The sequence below is a fragment of the Dama dama genome, chromosome 25 (genome assembly GCF_033118175.1).
Source record: "Dama dama isolate Ldn47 chromosome 25, ASM3311817v1, whole genome shotgun sequence".
Classification (NCBI taxonomy): domain Eukaryota; kingdom Metazoa; phylum Chordata; class Mammalia; order Artiodactyla; family Cervidae; genus Dama; species Dama dama.
Window position 1 is genome coordinate 20713579 of NC_083705.1, and position 18876 is coordinate 20732454.

The window sequence follows — 18876 nt, forward strand, 5'->3', positions numbered from 1 at the left end:
GGCCACTTAAAATCCCATTATGCTGAACCTGGGGATGTGGACACACACTGGCCCAAAGCAGACTTGCTGCTTGCAACCCCCCTAAAATTCTAAGAAGGTATAAAATGTGCTCATGGCAGTAATTCCTCTGGAGGTGAGTTTTATTTATTTATTTTGGGGTACCTACCACAATCGATTTCTCTTTTTTTAAATTATATATACATATATACATATACATATATAGGCTATGCTGAGTCTTTGCTGTTGCACACAGGCTTTCTCTAGTTGTAGAGAGTGGGGGTTACTCTCAAGTTGTGGCCTGTGGCCTCTAGGACATGCAGGGTCAGTCACTGACCCAGGCATGTGAAATATTCCCAGACCAGGAATCAAACCCATGTCCCCTGCATTGGCAGGCAGATTCTTAACCACTGCAACTCCAAATAAGTCCATCCAAAAATTTTATTTTTAATTGGAGGATAGTTGCTTTACAATATTGTGTTGGTTTCTGCCATATAGCAAGATGAATCAGCCATAGGTATATGTATGAAGGTAAGATTTTAATAAAGATGATAATATATAATGGTTATCTTTCAATTTTACTGGACTGTTCATTAACATTGGTAGGAATTAGATTCTATGGCTTACAGATTCTTAAATAAGAAATTGGCAAGCTTGTTTGATAGATTTATAATACCTGTGATGAAAAGCAACCACAATTCCTACGTTTTAGGTTTCTTTTTGCCAAGTGAGCCTGATAGGACAATTCAGTGAATCGAACTAATATTTGTAATTCAGTTTATGATTTTACAGAGAGATTTTGAAGGGCAGACCCCATCAAAGTATTACACGGTCCCCCATGTAAAGGGGCTTCCCTTGTGGCTCAGCTGGTAAAGAATCCACCTGCAATGTGGGAGACCTGGGTTCGATCTCTGGGTTGGGAAGACCCCCTGGAGAAGGGAAAGGCTACCCATTCTAGCATTCTGGTCTGGAGAATTCCATGGACTGTATAGTATACTTTCTTCCCTGATAGCTCAGTTGGTAAAGAATTCACCTGCAATGCAGGAGACCCCAGTTTGATTCCTGTGTTGGGAAGATCCTCTGGAGAAGGGATAGGCTACCTACTCCAGTATTCTTGGGCTTCCTTTGTGGTTCAGCTGGTAAAGAATCTGCCTGCAGTGTGGGAGACCTGGATTCGATCCTTGGGTTGGGAAGGTCCCCTGGAGAAGGGTAAGGCTACCCACTCCAGTATTCTGGCCTAGAGAATTCCATGGACTGTATAGTCCATGGGGTTGCAAAGAGTCAGACACGACTGAGCGACTTTCACTTTCCCATGTAAAGAGAAGGTACACATGTTATAAAAATCTCACCACGAGAATCACACCCCCATCCTACCACCAACATGCACACTGTTGATGGGAGAGATAAGGAAAATTCAATCTTGAAACAATTTCAAGAAGAGATACTTCTCACAAGACTAGTACCAGGATCTAATCCGTCTCCCAACCAGGAGATGTCCCTCGACATGGGTTTCAAATGCCTCTTTAGTGCAGTTGTTACCCATGCTTCTCATCCTGTCCTCGGTGGGGTACAAAAGGAATAGAATGAGAAATGCAAGCCGAATGAAAAATCTTGGGGCAGGGGAGGTATCTGTAAAGTTCAAAGTCATCTTTCTGTCCTCACTGGGCCTCCCTTGAGCACAAGGAGCAGGTTGTCTAGGGCTCCAAACCAGCCAAGGGAAACCAATGTTTTGAAAATGATGGAACGAAGAGAAAAATGCTAAGTGAAAAAATCACCCTCCAAAAGGGAGAATGGGTTCTTTACAAAGTATTTGACTAGAATCTTCATCTAGAATTCAGTAGGCTTTTTCCTTGTTTTTCAGCATGATACTCAAGTCTGATGTTGAGAGCAACAGCATCAGCAGCTGGGATTTGAGGGCCAACTTTGACAAGTATTACACTAGAGACAAGAGGCAACTTGCTTCTTTTAATTAAACCACTGAAAGTAATGCCTCATTGTAGGCACTGTCCACTCCATTTTTTGGATGGGTAAAGCAAATAATCAGTAAACCGTACTGGGTCAAGATCATCCAGTGAGCAAGGGTTGGAGGGGCTGAGCTGAGGTCTGTCTAAAAACCACCGGTCCATCCTCAGCGCCACAGCACCACATGCCATGTAAGGGGAGGCCTGGTTTAGTCTGGATCCTACCCTGCCCTCTCTCTCGCATCAAGTTTCAAACAGATTCACAACTGTGGATATTGGGAAAGGAGCCATACACCCAGCTCCCCAGCATGTCTGCCTAATCCAGCTCCAGTCCTCTGCATTCTGGTTCTCATCTACCCCAACAAACATCCCCATCCACAGGCCGGGGACAGTTTCTTCCGGTGATCTTTGCTTGGAGACGATCAAAGGGCTAAAATATGCGTCAATTCAATTCCCTCACTGTGCCAGCGACACAGGTCCAAAGAGTCAGGTCCTACCCTAGTGGCCTACCAAGCACTATTCAGCAACGATTGTGACTTCAGCTGCCACTCTTGGGGCCTCATCAAATGACCACTCTGGAACATCCAGGTCACTCAACTTTAGCCAGCAAAGCATAGTTCTCTGGACCCAAAGGCTCAAAAGACACTTGCAGACCATATCCAGAGTGTTTGCTCCCTGACCCACACCTTGGCACGCATATTGGTGAGAGCCTTCACTCGCTCTCTATAGAGAATGACAAATGGGCCCTCCCCGGGGAGCCCAGCCCACTGCCGACCCAGGGCCCAGGTCTCACCATTGGCCTCTGTGCCCCACTGAGAGCAGCTGCTTATCACTGAGCCCTGTTTTTCAAGCACTTTTGGAGAGAGGGGGAGCAAAAGAATCAAAAGGACATACCAGAGAAAAATTAACCCTGGGCTAACAACCTCAATCCTGGGGCTTCCTGGGTAGCTCAGCTGGTAAAGAATCCACCTGCAATGCAGGAGACCCCAGTTCAATTTCTGAGTCGGGAAGTCATCCCTAGAGAGGGGATGGACTACCTACTCCAGTATTCTTGGGCTTCCCTGGAGGCTCAGACAAAGAATCCGCCTGCAATGTGGGAGACCTGAGTTGGATCCCTGGGCTGGGAAGATCCCCTGGAAGAGGACATGGCAACCCACTCCAATATTCTTGCTTGGAAAAATCCCCATGGACAGAGGAGTCTGGCAGGCTACAGTCCATGGGGTCGCAGAGTTCGACAAAACTGAACGACTAAGCACACACACGGCACAACCTCAAACCTAGAGGGTGTGTTGAAAAGCAGAGATGTTACTCTGCTGACGAAGGTCCGTGTAGTCAAGGCTGTGGTCTTCTCAGTGGTCACGTACAGTTGTGAGAGCTGGACCATAAAGGTGGCAGAGGGCCAAAGAATTGATGCCTTTGAACTGTAGTGCTGGAGAAGACTCCTGAAAGTCCCTTGGACAGCAAGGAGATCAAACCTGTCAATCTTAAGGGAAATCAACCCTGAATATTCACTGGAAGGACTGACACTGAAGCTCCAGTATTTTGGTTATCTGATGCGAAAAGATGATTCATTGGAAAAGTCCCTGATGCTGGGAAAGATTGAGGGCAGAAGGAAAAGAGGGCATCAGAGGATGAGATGGCTGGATGGCATCACTGATGCAATGAACATGAACTTGGGCAAACTCCAGGAGATGGTGAGGAACAGGTAGGCCTGGCGTACTACAGTCCATGGGATCACAGAGAGACAGACGTGACTGGGCAACTGAACAACAACCTCTTGGAATAATACAGATGGTGGCTTTATGAGCCAAATACAAATCATCAGACACAGGAACTCACACAAATGTCACTCTCATCGTAAGAATTCACCAGAAAGGTAAAGGAAGGGAAAGTGGCCGTTTCTTGCGCTCCTGTTATGCACCAGATCAGTGTAACCACATACCTCCTCCAACGTGCCTGCACTCAGTCCTGCAATAATCCTGTGAGGTGTGTAACGTGCTTATTTCCACAGATTAAGACACTGAGACTCTAGGCAATGAAGAAATGACTTAACGACCTCCCAGCTGGCTCATGGTGGTACAGTGGTTAGGACACTGGCTTTCACTGGCATTGACCTGGGTTCAATCCCTGGTGGGGGAACTGAGATCCCACAAGCCTCGTAGTGTGCTCCCCCCCAAAAAACCATGAAAGCTTCTTGGATTCTCTAGGGCAGGGTCTTCAAGGTTTTTCTGCCAAGAGCCAGACAGTAAATGTTTTAGGCCTTGTGGGCCATGAGTTGGTCATGACTACTCAACTCGGCCAAGCAGCATGAAGACAGCCATAGATAATGTGCAAGTGACCAGCACTGCTGTGATTTAGTAAAACTTTATTTACAAAACAAAGATCGGATCCAGGGGTTTTAATGCATCATCAGAAACTCTGGGTAGCACAGCACTCCATACTTAAGCAAGAAAAAGAGCTCTCCAACTGAGGAAGCTCTGAGCAAAAGTGGAGAACAATATAAGATATTGTTTATTTGGAGTTTTTGCAAATGATTTCTGTCTAGAAAAAACTGGGTGAGAGAATGATCTCATCAGCATTTTCTTATCTTTCTAGTAAAATGGGGTAGGATGAAACAGCTCAGAATAAACAACCCAGCAAGGCAACAATTGTCATGGATGAAAATTTTTATCAATACAGTGTGTATGTGCGATGTGTGCTGTATGTGTGTGTGCATGTGTGTACATTACGTGTCTTTAATATTTAGTCTCATCTCGGTAAATTCACATACTGGAGTTGGCTAGGACTGTATTGCAATCTCCAAGTCTGTCTATTAAGAATATAAGGAAGAAAAGGAAAAGGAGTTTGGAGAAACAAAAAACTGGTAGAACAGTCACAAAAAATAATCAGCCATAAATAAATCTACTATCTCCTTTATCTTGAAAGTTAATGTTTTTTAACCCTCTTTCTTGGGCCACGGTACCAATCACCATGATAGAATAGTATGGTTCAACCCAAGGCACTTGTTTCTAGTAATTAGTTCAAGTACTGATAATCTATTTCAAAACTTGTAGATAGCAACTGCTGGGTCAAATCCTTCTAGGGAAAAAAAACTCTCCAAGTTCCTAATCTTCTGTTTCAAATTTTTAAGATTCATGCTTTTCAAGACAGAAGAGTTACATGTGCCCTTAGTCCTTGAAGTTTTCTTCCAGATAAATTTTACTGACTGAAACAAAGTAAGAAAAATTTCTGCTTTCCAAAAAAGAACAACAAAAAACAACAGCCACCAACCCTCATAGTGTACACACTGCTCTGAATCATGTAAATATTGTTTACTGTATTGTAGTCATATTCTGAGTCAATCAACAGATGTTTCCCATGCAAAAAACAAAACAAAAATACAAACCTCTGAGTGCTTCACACTGACATTATTTCCTGCATATTAGCAAAATTAAGACACACGCGCTCTAACCTGTTCCCAGTCTCTCCAGGGGATTCTGCCTGAGGAGCAAGGTGATCAGATCCTGGGCATCAGGAGGCGGTGCCTCATCCTTTTCAGGCCAGTTGATCTCGTCTAGAAGGAAGAAAAATAGGTGATAGATTGTATTGCTCAAATGGTGGGCCACATCCCAACAGAATGGATAGCACCCAGGACTCAGAAATGCACAACTTCAAGTTCCATTCCACCAGCTTAATCGGAATCCACAGCTGATTCCTTCAGTTGATTCCTAGGATCAGTCAAGTCTGAGAAGCACTCTTGCACAAGATATGTATAGTACTGCTTTCAACAAGCCAGCATGAGAACATTTCAAATGAGTATCTCTCATTTACCTTTCTGATTCATTTTTCTTTGGTAGAACTGACACTGCAAATTAGTTCTCTTGATGTTAAGAGGGTTCAATATAGTGGAAACTCTAAACTCCTATGTTTAAGGCGATCGCCCACCCAGGGATCATGGGGAGTCAGATTTTCTCTTCTGCTATCATACTTAACTGAGAATCTGGCCACCACTCTAGAGTTCTTTTGCTTTGAGGAGTAAAAAATAATTTTGTGAAAATAACTATTTCCAGAGACAAAGGAAAGGTTAAAATGCTAAGACTGAAGAAGAAGAAAAGAACCCAAAGAAATCGTAGTAATGGAAGTATTTAAAATCTGCCATAAATATTAAAATAGGTTCTACATTCTCAAGGAGTTGGCCTGAAGATAGGTGTGCATGCTTGTGTGTATGGAAATGCAATAAAAACATGAGTTATTTCTGTGTGTGCCTGCCTCTAGCTTCCTCCGCTGCAGTTTAAATCTGATTTGGAAAATAAAACATGAATATGCAGCTGAGCCGCAAGGCACTGAGAAAGCAAAGCCAGCATTGGCTGCTTGTGTTAATTAAACAGTTGATTCCTCTTGCCGCTCAGGCCTTGGTATATCAGCAGACAGTCTAGTTATAAATCCATAAAGAGCTCAGATAGTGTATAAAAGGGTTTTACACTGCAGGCAACTGGCAAATCTACTTTGTTTAAGTTTACAAAGATGCCTGGCTTTCAAAGTCAGTGACAGAAAATGATGCTGTGATTAAAAGGTTCCTTATACCAAAAGGAATTATCCCCCTATTTCTATCGTTGGGCCTTCTAAGTATAGTCCAGAAGGGACCAGAGGTGGGTGAAGATGTGAGTGATGACTAACAAACTTTGAGTAAGAGAGGCCTTTCTGATCTCTGCTTCAGGAAAATTTATAAAAACAGCAGGTAGGGTAGTAATAGGCCTATTTAATTATCATTTAGTTTTGCCACAAGCCACATAACAATAGTTAGGGTCAGCTTGCAGGTTAAGATCTAAAGGTTATTGAATTTAAATGAAAGATGAACAGCTGTTAAGAAATAACATTACACCATAACAACTACCAATGAAATCATTAACAATCTGTGGATTAAATTTGCTTCCTCCCCATTCTCATTATTTATTATTTGGTAGACATTTGTTTTAGGGTTTATTACATTTTTGCTAATTTCTTCACTGTGCCAATAGCCATTTTCCCCATTTATGCAAATGTTACCCACATTAACCTTTTCTTCCCTGGTGAAACTCTCCTATTATGGAAAGGAAGACTGGACAGCAGTGAAATCATTTGCAAATCCCACACTAATTTCTTTTGCCGATAAAGCACACCATAAAAATCAGTTACATCGCTAGTACATTTCTAAATTCCACGTTAACAAAACTTCAGATCAATTTCCAACACAAATGGCTCCGTGGAGATTGTGAAAGTCAGTTTCATGCTATGATGAGTGAGTTCTTTTAATTTGTTGGCTAAACCATTTGATAAAGGTTAACATTTTAGTAATAAAAACAGTAATACTCCCCAGAATTACATTAAAAAGCTGCTTCCCAACGGTAGCCTAGAGATAACTCCTGACAATATTTACCACTGATGACTTGTCCAAATAGCTCTTCTGGAGTGTCCCCAAAGAACGGCACGCATCCAACCAGAAATTCATAGAGGATAATCCCCATGGCCCACCAGTCCACTGGCTTCCCGTAGCCCTGCCTCAGAATCACTTCTGGTGCAATGTATTCAGGTGTGCCACAGACCTAAAAGATAATTGCAATATTAGAATAATTGGAATATTAGACACAAATTAAAATGAGCAAGATGGCTCAATATCAATTATTTTGCCTAGAGTGCACCTGCTCAACCACATGGACAAAGAACTTAAGACCAGAGATTCTAAATCATTGTCTATCATACCAAAGGCAATGAATTAAATACCAAAAAAAAAAAAAAAAAAAAAAGCAAAGCTTAAAATGCTGCTTTAACAGAAAACTGTGTGTAATATCTAATTTCAAATTTGAGTACCTTTATTTACTTTGCAAAAACATTTGTAATCCCTGAAATTTAAAATAATACTGTATTTTTTTCATCTGTCACTCTCAGAGAGTTTTAGTATTTATACGACCGAAATACATTCACATCCTGGTTACTTCATAAAAAGCCTGATGGTTGAGACATGTTCACCTTAAGTAACTGTACAATGAACAGATTGTGGGCACATGGTAATGAGGCGTGCTTAAAGAGAAATGGTCCATGGCTTGGAGTTTAGCACCCGTGATTGTACGACGCATCATGAGTTTCATGAGGACTCTACTGAGACTCCCAAATTCCTTACAAAAACAGTTTTCCATTTGTCTCTCTCACACTCTCACTTGTGAGCAATTAGATCATTCATCTTACTAATAGACCATAATGCTGGGGGAGGGATGTGGAGGGACCTATAGTTCAAAGAGGTCCTGAGAGAAAAATGGGAGCAATTTGCACTTTACTAAATGTAAGGCTTATCAAGACATCTAAAGCCCCAGCGCTAAAATGAAGACAGCCTAGGCAAGTTTTGGTTCTGAATCTCATTGGCAATGCTGTACTTTGTATCAGAAACCCACTTCAGTATTCCTGCCTGGAGAATCCCATGGACAGAGAAGCCTGGTGGGCTCCGGTCCATGGGGTCGCAAAGAGTCAGACCCGACCACAGGACGAACACTTACTAGAACTGAGCAACATGCAAACTTACCTGCTTGTCCAGGAACTCTCGGGCATCCTTCTCAATATGACCCTCATAAAGATTGGTAGTCATGCTCATGAGTCCCACCTTGGATAATCCAAAATCTGTCAGCTTTATGTGCCCCATGGAGGTGACCAACAAACTGTGAAGCAGAAGGACATATATGACAATACTCCTTTGAAGCTCATTTTTTTGTTTTTACTTTTCTCCCTTCCACTGACAGTTTTTAAGACTATGTAGTATATAGGTATCAGTCTTATTACAAAATCCAGCCTGCAAAGAGATGAAGTCACACAAAGATGTTAAATATATTAATATGTATCTGGCAGCTGAGTGTAATCCACAATGGAGGGCTAGAGATTGGGACCCGCTCGTCTTCCCTGGAGCATCTACATACAGCCTCACTTACAACTTGCAACTCAGAAAAATTCAAGTATGGAACTCTGACATCTTTGCATTTTCAGAATAAAAAAATAACTGAGAAAGGGCTACTGATAATCCTGTGTTACACATCAACAACTAAGATAAGCTACCAATCTGTGATTCAAGTAAGATAAAGAACTTGGAAGAAAAACGTAGTGTTGTTTCAGATTTTAACTTCTGACTCAAACTTAAATTTCTATTCACTAAAGACAAGACCTACATCTCTTATACATGCAAAGAATGCACATTTGAAAGCTTTATGAATTTAGAGTTTAAATTTGTTTTCATTTTAAGTGGCATAGGAAATTTTAATAATTTAAAAAATTAAAGGAGGAGTCTAAAAAATAAAGCTATCGGAAGGATATATGCTGAAATTCTATAGTTGTGTTTGGTAATTTTGTGAATTTTTTTTTTTTTTGTACTTCCCAAATCTTCTGGAATGAGCATGAGTTAATTTTATCATAAAGTTTTCAGCACACTGAAAAAATACTTCTAGAGGCATCTCAAATTAGTGGAGAAAGCATGAAACATTTAATAAACGGTGTCAAGAAGACTACCTAGACTTTGGTGGGAAAACAGTGTATCTGTATCTCAAATCAGACACCAAAATGAGCTCCACATAGATTAAAAATTAAATAATAAATTATGAATAAAATAGAATGGATTCTACAAGAATATCATCTTGGAGGAGAAAAGAATTATCTAAATATGATTCTAAATGCAGAAACTACCCAGAAAACAACTCATGGCATTCTATGTACCTATTATTTACATAATAAAAACCTTAAAAAATTAACCCTGGTTTTATACTCTTTTGTTTGTTTCTTATAAGCTATCATTATAAACATCATAACCTTTAAAAAGATTATACAAAAATTATAAATGCTGCTAAAAATAACTTTGGGGAACATTATGGGAGAATTTTTAAACATGCAAAGCAGCATTAAAAGAAAACATTTTTTAAAGACAAAAATTTGTGTTATGTGAAAAACAGACATATTGCATCAGTGACATACTTGTCTGGTTTCAAATCCCTATGTACAATTCCATAATTATGTAGATATTCCAAGGCCAGGACCGTCTCAGCAAAGTACATCCTGGCCATGTCAACAGGGAGAGGACCCATGTTCTTCATTAAGGTAGCACAGTCACCCCCTATAAAACAGAACAAAAAAGACTTAGCAAGTACTATATCAGCTGGGATTAAAGACCACCAGTTTAGACTGCAGAATTTCAAAACAGAATGGCCTCTAACCACAAAGTCCATCATGCTCATAAGTGGAGACTGTGTTAGGTAATCATGTTTCTACTTAAATGTGCTGTGAAGAAAACACAGACGTCTATTTAAGAAGCACTGCTCATGAGGGAGCAGATTTGACCTGAAGTGAAACAAAAAGTTGAAGAACTAATGACGTGTTTTAGGAACAGTGTGACCATTTAAAATATAATAAAACCCATGGCTGATTCATGTCAATGTATGGCAAAAACCACTACAATATTGTAAAGTAATTAGCCTCCAATTAAAATTAATTAATTAATTAAAAAATATATAATAAACCATTTTGAAACATGGATTCTGGAATCAGGCTGCCTGAGTTCAAATTCCAGCTTTGATTCTTACAGGTGGGGACATCTTAGGTAAACTGGTCTTGGTCCCTTTGTCTGTTATGTCAGGATATGAATAACGTCATCCCTTTTATTGTGAGGATTAAATGAAGTAATCTATGTAAAGAATTTAGGATGCTGTCAACACATATTAAACATGTGGAAAACATTAATGATTGTTGTTAAAATAACCACAGCAAAAGTTAATAAAGTATTGGTGTGGTGAAAAGAACATTGGGTGGAAATCATGCAAATTATGTTTTTGTCTTGTATCTACCACTAAATATCTAGTGAAACGTGGGTTTCAGTTCATTCACCTGCAAAATGAAAATGCTATTTAATGTTCCTTCAAATTGTAAAGTTTTGGGATTCTGTTCAAATAATTACAAGGGCTTAAAGCAGATGCTTTGAAAAAACTGTTTTGGCCCTTGCTTACCTATTCATTTTATAGTTTTATTTATGTTAATAAGGCATGGCTACTGAAATACTCAAAACATTTCATGTAAAATTGATGGAAATAACATTACTTGGAGCATTTAAAAGACAGACCATGAACTTCCAAAAGAAAAACAAGCTTTTTAAAATTAAACTGTAGTTGATTTATAATGTTAGTTTCAGGTATACAGCTTCTGATTCTTTCCATTGATAGGTTATTAAAAGATACTGAATACAGTTGCATGTGCTATACACTAAATCCTTGTTATCTATTTTATATATAATGGTGTATATCTGTTAACCCCATAGTCCTAATTTATTCCCCCTCCCCTTTCCCCTTTGAAAGCCAGAAATTTGTTTTCTATGTCTGTGAGTATATTTTGCTTTTGTAAATAAGTTGATTTGTACTTTTTTTAGAAGCTAGATTTTCTTGAATGTGTCTTCCTTCTAACTCACTTTTAATTTAATACCATAGACTGAAAAGGACATATTTTTAATACATTCCTTAAGAGGATCCACTGTAATGAATGCTTTTATGATACGTGATAAAAATAAGTAGGAAAAATCCCATCACCTATATTCTAACTTTAATGACCAATTGAGAGGAGGTACTCAGGATGAAAGGCTATTTAAAAAGGAAAACAACCTTTTTTTTCACGTAGCACTAATTTTCCCTTTGTTATAACAGAGCTGGCGCTTTACAGGCAATTATCAGAAGATAATGACTGGGAATACTGCCATCTCATTGCCCAGCCTTGGTTCCTCTGCGGGTGCAACCACCGTGAAGCACGGGTCAGTCACACACAGACAGCGGCCTTGGGTATCAGTGCCATGTTCTCTGCGTCAGAGACTGACTCACCTTCCACATATTCCATGACCATGCACAAGTGGCGCCTGGTCTCAAAGGAGCAATACATGCTGACCACAAAAGGGTTTTCTGCAAAAGTCAGGATATCCCGTTCCACAAAGGCCTGCTGGATCTGGTTTCGGAGGATGAGGTTCTGTTTATTAATCTTCTTCATGGCAAACCTCTGCCGTGATTCCTTATGCCGAACGAAATAGACTGCCCTGGAAAGGAGCACGAGGAGTTGGGGTTCAAAGGAAGAGGGGATGTTTCTGGGTACAGTAAGCCAGGGAGGTGGATGTGATCACCCACTTTTTTTTTTTTTTAAGTTCACATGACAGCTGGGATTCAGCCCACATAAACCATGCTGGCAACTATCAACATTCAATTTCAGGTCAAAGTCCTTTGGCTAGGTTGATTTTTTTTTTTTTTTTTTTTAATCCTTTCAATAAAGGTTACAGGTCACACATAAGACATCAAATTCATTTCAACTGCTGAAGGATATGGACAGTCTCCAGAGTGAGCTATTTTCCAATAGCTGGCTGTTGTTTTCAGTTTTTTAATAAACAGAACAAAATCCAATATATAAGTTAGAACAGGAAAACAATGAAAAAAGTACAAACATATTCTGAGCTAAAGCCTTTCTAGCATTAGATATCTATTAGGCATTTTTTCACAACTGACTAAAGCAATAATTTTCTATATGATACACATGAGATCTACAAAAAGAGACCATAGATTATAGTTTCTTAAAGCAGCTGACTTCCAACTTGAGAGTAATTTACTTCCCATTAACTTTCATAGGGCTTCTCAGGTGGCGCTAGTGGTAAAGAACACGCCTGCCAATGCAGGAGACAGAAGAGATGCCGGTTCGATCTCTAAGCTGGGAAGATCCCTTGGAGGAGGGCATGGCAACCCACTCCAGTATTCTTGCCTGGAGAATCCCATGGATAGAGGAGCCTGGCGGACTATAGTCCATAGGGTTGCAGAGAATTGGACACGACCGAAGTAACTTAGCATGCACACATAAACTTTCTAGATAAATATGAAGTATGTCTAGATAAATATGAAGGTCATAGGGGGCTGCCCACCCTGCTACAAAGAGAAGCATATTTCTTCACTACAGACCTCGGCATGAGTTACACCTATGCCTGTTTCAACAGGAAATGCATTTCTCAACTGAAAAGGGGTCCAGAGTATACGACATTTCTGGTGCATCTGACCCACAGGTGAGGTGCCCAGCAACTTTACCCTAAAATGAGCAGATTGCATGGAATTTCTGCCAGAAGCCTCACCCAAATACTCTACAGAACCAGTTCTGTCTGGGAAAAGTCAATGGACTCCTTGGAGCTTCAAATGCTGTACAGAAAAGAAGTAATCAGGAGGAAGATCTTCCAAACCCCACCTGGAAATGATGAGCAACAAGGAAAATGTCTTGGACAGGCTCCTTTTCTCGTAAGTTACTCATCACTTATCTCATTATTGAGGGAGAACAGGTCTGAACTCAGGTAAGGCAATGTGCAAATACTTAATAATTTATCTAAAGAGCCATCATCATTAGAAGTGTGTAATAGGTTATATGAGGCTGTTCTGAAACAAACGCAATGATAAACTAAGGAATAATTTACCTAAAGAGCTACCAGTCACAGTAAACTCTACCCAGTAGGATGCTTCCTAAACAAAGGGTTATCTGAGATTCATTTCCCACTAGTGATTTTCACTGTCTCTGAAAAAATGAACACAAAGGGGACTAGGACATCCTATATGCCTGCTGAACCAAAATGTCAGAGTGATCCACTGATGTAAATCTTAAGTATATTCAATCTCAGTTTAGTCAATGTTCACATCTTTCTCTTAAGTGCTCGACTAGGAATTCATCTTTCTATCAAATGTGTACCTCTTTATCTTTGTCTTCTCATTATATCCACATTTTCCCTTGACTCACAAAATCACACAAGCTGTCTGCACCACACTCCACACAGCCAGCTGGAGGAATAACCTGGTGTTCCTACGTCCACTGTACAATAAGATGGCATGGGGGCTGGCCAGCTGGGTGCTCACCACTTTCCATGTGGGCTTGCTGTCCTCTTCAGGACGCCCAGACACTTGGGCTTCCACCAGCTGGGTTTAGTTCTACACCTGTGCTCCTCACTAGGCTTGATACCATAACTGACTAATTTAAACAAATATTTAAACTGATGGAAAGTGAGTGTGAAAAGAGAAAACATCCTTGTTTATAAGAAAAGTGAATGGAATACTTGGGAAAGTACTGATAAATGTGAGTTACTAATTAAAATTCCTATCGATTCAGTAAAGTGAAAAGATTCTAAATGTTAAGAAAATAATGAAAATCTAGACACAGATTGATTTCAGTTTTTGTTTCACCTATAAAGAAGCTAAAAATGGGAAACAAATAACATAGTACAGTCAGCCCTATGTGTCCCTGTCTTCTGTATATCCTTAGATTCAACCAACTGAGGACTGAAAACATTAAAAAAAAATCCCAGGAACTCCATAAAGCAAGATGTGAATTTACCACACTGACAACTATTTACAAAGCATTTACATTGTACTGGACTTCCCTGGTGGCTCAGCTGGTAAAGAATCTGCCTGCAATGTGGGAGACTTGGGTTGGGATCCCTGGGTTGGGAAGATCCCCTGGAGAAGGGAATGGCTAGCCACGACAATATTCTGGCCTGGAGAATTCCATGGACTATTGCACAGGGTTGCAAAGAGACACAACTGAGCGACTGTCACTACATTGTATTAGGTATTATAAGCAGTCTACAGATGATTTAAACTATTGGAGAGGATGCCATTTTATGTAACAGATTTGAGCATTTGTGGATTTTAGTATCCAAGGGAAGTAATACCAAAGAATGACCATGTAACTATGGTTTATATTAGCTGTCTTATAAAGGTCTTACATCAAAAGGCTGGTCAATTTACATATATTTAAGTTAAATTAAAATGTTTAAAGTACATATCATTTTTTGGTGATTTCCTGCTTTGACTAACTTTTTCATTAACCAGCTTAACTCATTCTTTCTGAATCAAAAACTTTGACGATTTCCCCCCTTTTTCCAATTACTAATTCAATAGAGCAGAACAAAAGATTCAAAAACACTTGAGCTTCTCCTAATCAGAAGCTGATAGTAGAACAGACATACTCAAAGGGAGCACAGAAAAGAACTTGGCCTCGGCTTAGATATGAGACAAGCATTGGCAGATACTGTCATGAAGAGGGATTTCTGAAATGCAAAATCTGCTTTTTAAAATAAGTCTCAGAACTGAAAATGTTAAAAAGTCAGTATCCTTATATAAGCACTTGCCTATTCTTGAGAGTCAACTGGAGTACAGTTCAGTTACTATCTCTTCTTTCAATGTTTAATATTAAGTAGGTTTAGTGCTATGATTTCCAGACATATGATATTAATAATTTCACTTTTAGACTATCAGTAGGTTGTCTTTTTCCCCTCTGATATATCTTTCTTTTCTTTTTGGCCATGCCACAAGGCATGTGGGATCTCAGTTCCCTGACCAGGGACTGAACTCATACCCCCTGCTGTGGAAGCACAGACCTCTAACCATTGGACTGCCAGGGAATTCCCTAGGGTGCCACTTTGATTTTCAACCATGCGCCACCATTTCTCACATAAATAACTGCAAAAAAATTCAATATGTGTGAAGACAACATGAAGTGAAGGAAAAAAGAATAGGATTGCACACGACTTCATGAAAGAACAAAAGAGAAAGAAGCCCCAGGTTCAATTTGACCAGCACCTACACTAGGTACAGTGTTAATAAAGGCCTTCAATCTTTATCCTCAGATTTTCAGTTCATAAAATTTGATTTGACTTTCTGCTTCCCCTTGCTATTTTATTTAAAACAATCAGGTAATCCTTAGGAATTAACTGAAATTAATTTCAGTTGAAATTAATCCTATAGGTAGCTTGAGATACCATTTCCTCAGGACAAACATATCTTGTTCAAGTTGCAAAAGTCAACTTAGACTTAATTAGAATCCCCTGCAGCTGGGTTTGTTTTGTTTATGTTCTGTTTTAACATTTTGGTACTGCTTTGGGAATATTATTTCTAATGCTGAAATTTGTTCATTTAGTAATAAGTATTCTCTCACATACTCCTTTCCTCCCTTCCTATAAGTCAGTGTTCAAAATCTACTCAAGTCAGCAGAGAGAGAGGAGAGAGAGAGAGGGAGGGAGAGGCTGAAAAAGAGAAATAGAGACAAACAGCAGTGGGACAGACAGACATCTAACACTGCGAGGCAGAGCTGCAAACCACCCAAGTCTAGTTATAAAACTAGGCTGAACTGATTTGGCTCCCATTTCTCTGCTTTCTGTCCCCAAGGGTTGCTTTCTTTGAATAGGCTTCTGTGTCTCTTTTCCTATACTGACCCCTCTGTGAAACAGGAAGACTCAAGGATGGAAGGTGATGCGTCGGGAGGGGCAACCCGCTGAGCCAAGCATCACTCCACTCAAGCAGAAATGAGGTGGGGGCGGGGAGAAGCAGAATGGGAAGCAGGCAGGATCTAGAGCAGAATGAATCAGTCCTATGGGGAGGGTGAATGTCTCATGCATATACAATTACTCATGGATCTGAGAGCCTGATACACGAATCCCCGTGGGCAGAGCCTCACATGGGAAGGAGAGTGCATGTGTTGTCGAGACGCTGAGAGGAAAGGCTATCAAGAGGGGGCATCTGTCAGCTTGCACACCTGGTCTCTCAGGTAAATGACTCTGTCCTTTGAGGGTGAAAAAAAGAAAGGGCGGCAAGAAAGGCTAGAAAGGAATGTGAAGTGGAGAAGAGCTGTGCCTCTCAGATCCGGTTTACTTACTTTAAAAAATTTTAGATTAGTTTTATTCTTTCACTTTGAAAACATTCAAAATTGTTATCTAAAAATCTAGGTGGAGGGAAGTTCCCGGCCATCCAGTGACTCCATGCTCTACTGCCAAGGGCCCGGGTTTGATTCCTGGTCAAGGAACTAGGCTCTCACAGGCCTCGTGGCCAAAAATATTTAAAAATAAATACATAAAAACAAAATCTAGGTGGATGTAATCAATGCAAGAAGGATTTCTATACCCCAATTGAGATGACTAAAAGTTATAAACAAAATATAAAGGGAGACAAGAACTCTGCTTACAGTCAGCGTATGTGTGACCAGGCCTGGAAGCCTCTTTCCCCACATCAACACCTCAAAGGGTCTTGTGAGGAGATGACATATATAAAGAGACTAGTCCAGTGCCTGGCACACAGTAGGTGTTCACTTCCTACAAAGTGCTAAGTTTGGCTTGAAGGAAGTTTCAGCTTCCAGGCAGGGATCTGAAACCTACTAACCAGAGAAGGAAATTCAGTGCTTATCAAGTTGGTAAAACGGCTTCATGCCATGCGAATGTGAAAGTGTTAGTCACTCAGTCTTATCTGACTCTTTCCGACCCCATGGACCGTAGCCCGCCAGGCTCCTCTGTCCATCGGATTCTCCAGGCAGAAATACTGGAATGGGTAGCCACTCTCTTCTCCAGGGGATCTTCCTGACCTAGGGATCAAACCCAGGGTCTCCTGCATTGCAGGCAGATTCTTTACCATCTGAGCCACCAGGGAAGCCCCTTCATGCCATGAACTGTCACTAAGCAGGGATGTTGAGAAAATCCTGACCTGTTACAGCTCTTTCTAAGAAAAGGGTTAGTTTCCAGCATAACTAGTTTTTGAAAAGTCAAAGAACAGGTCACTGATGTGAGCAGGGGATTCAGCTACAGGAATGCCCAAGAGAGCCTTGAATGGCTTCAATTCATGGCCCACAAGGGATCCACCTGTTCAGCCAGTTCACAGAACCCCGCCATAGCATCTTGATCGGGTGGGCCCATGGGTGTGGCTCGATTCAAACTTTAAGTTCAAAATAATTAAATCTTAGAGGAAATTTGTCAGAAACATAGTGAGAGATTAACTTGAAGTGTAAAAAAGAAAAAAAAAGTTTTGGCTGATCAGCACAGGCTCCCGCAGGCAGCTTGTAAGCCCATTAATGACTTGGCCTGCGTCCTGGGTGTTTACAGATTCACAGCTTGTTTAACTTCTTGTATATTCCCAACCATTCCCCAAAGTGTGATATACCTCATCTACTATACAGTGGTTTAATTGCACTACAAATGAGTTTACTCAACCAATTAGAACTCCATATACAGCTAAGATATTTGCTCAAATTTTATAAAAGTGGTGCTTCACCGACAATCCTGTGCCAGAATTTCACTTCCAATAAAATCAAGCAGTGCTCATACCCACAGATCCCTTAAATCAAAGTTCAGTCTTCTTTCTAATCAAAGAAGAAATCCTCAGAGGATCCCCAGAACGAAAAAGGACTAAAAGCCAACAATATATAAACAAAACCCACAAACAACCACATGCTAAAATGATCTTCTTAGGCAGAAGAGTTTCAGTGAGGTCCTTGAAAAAAATAAAACATTGCCAAAAAATACATCAGAAAGCATTTATAAGCCACATCAGGAAATATGCCATCTGACATAATCCTGAAAACAAATCAGTGAGGCATAGAAAGGACTCACAAATGTTTAAGTTCTTCACTAAGTTAATGGTGTGGAAAATATTAGAGGTGAAAAAAATCATAAGAAGAAACATCCCTTGTGGCATAACAAAAATCGTTTCTATCTCATCTGCTCATGTGTGTGATAAATGGCAATAAATGTCTACGGGATGGTTTATTGCCCTCCACCTACAGATGGAATTGCGATTAATACTTAATTAAACTAGAGTTCTGGGCTGTCTAAAGTGGATCAGGACACAGTTTGTGTATGAATTATCCTTCCAAATTATTAGTAACTCAAGAAGGATCTTGTCAGTATTGACCTTAAGCCATGAGAAAGAAACTCTGTGTCTATAAAACTGAGTCAAGGAAGGGGCACTACTAATATAATCAGACTATAGCATAGAGGCCAATTGAAAAAAAAAATTCTGGTGTAACAGAAAGACAAAGAATTGTATTACTTTATATTTTCAATCAGCCTTCTTATTTAAGTTCTTCTCTTCCAAGGCTGACTGCTGGTCAGGCAGGAAATACT

At 40.1% G+C, this 18876-nt stretch overlaps 1 protein-coding gene across 3 annotated transcripts in view; it reads right to left on the reverse strand.

Moving 5' to 3' along the window:
• LOC133046716 (microtubule-associated serine/threonine-protein kinase 4-like) overlaps positions 1–18876 on the reverse strand; it is a 366008-nt gene that overhangs the window by 30607 nt on the left and 316525 nt on the right. For all 3 annotated transcript variants that reach the window (XM_061129642.1, XM_061129643.1, XM_061129644.1), the window contains 5 exons: positions 11804–12012; positions 9921–10059; positions 8491–8623; positions 7354–7519; positions 5410–5511 (listed from right to left, as the gene is read on the reverse strand). In XM_061129642.1, coding sequence (XP_060985625.1) covers positions 5410–5511; positions 7354–7519; positions 8491–8623; positions 9921–10059; positions 11804–12012 — 749 coding nt within the window. The remainder of the gene's footprint in view (positions 1–5409; positions 5512–7353; positions 7520–8490; positions 8624–9920; positions 10060–11803; positions 12013–18876) is intronic.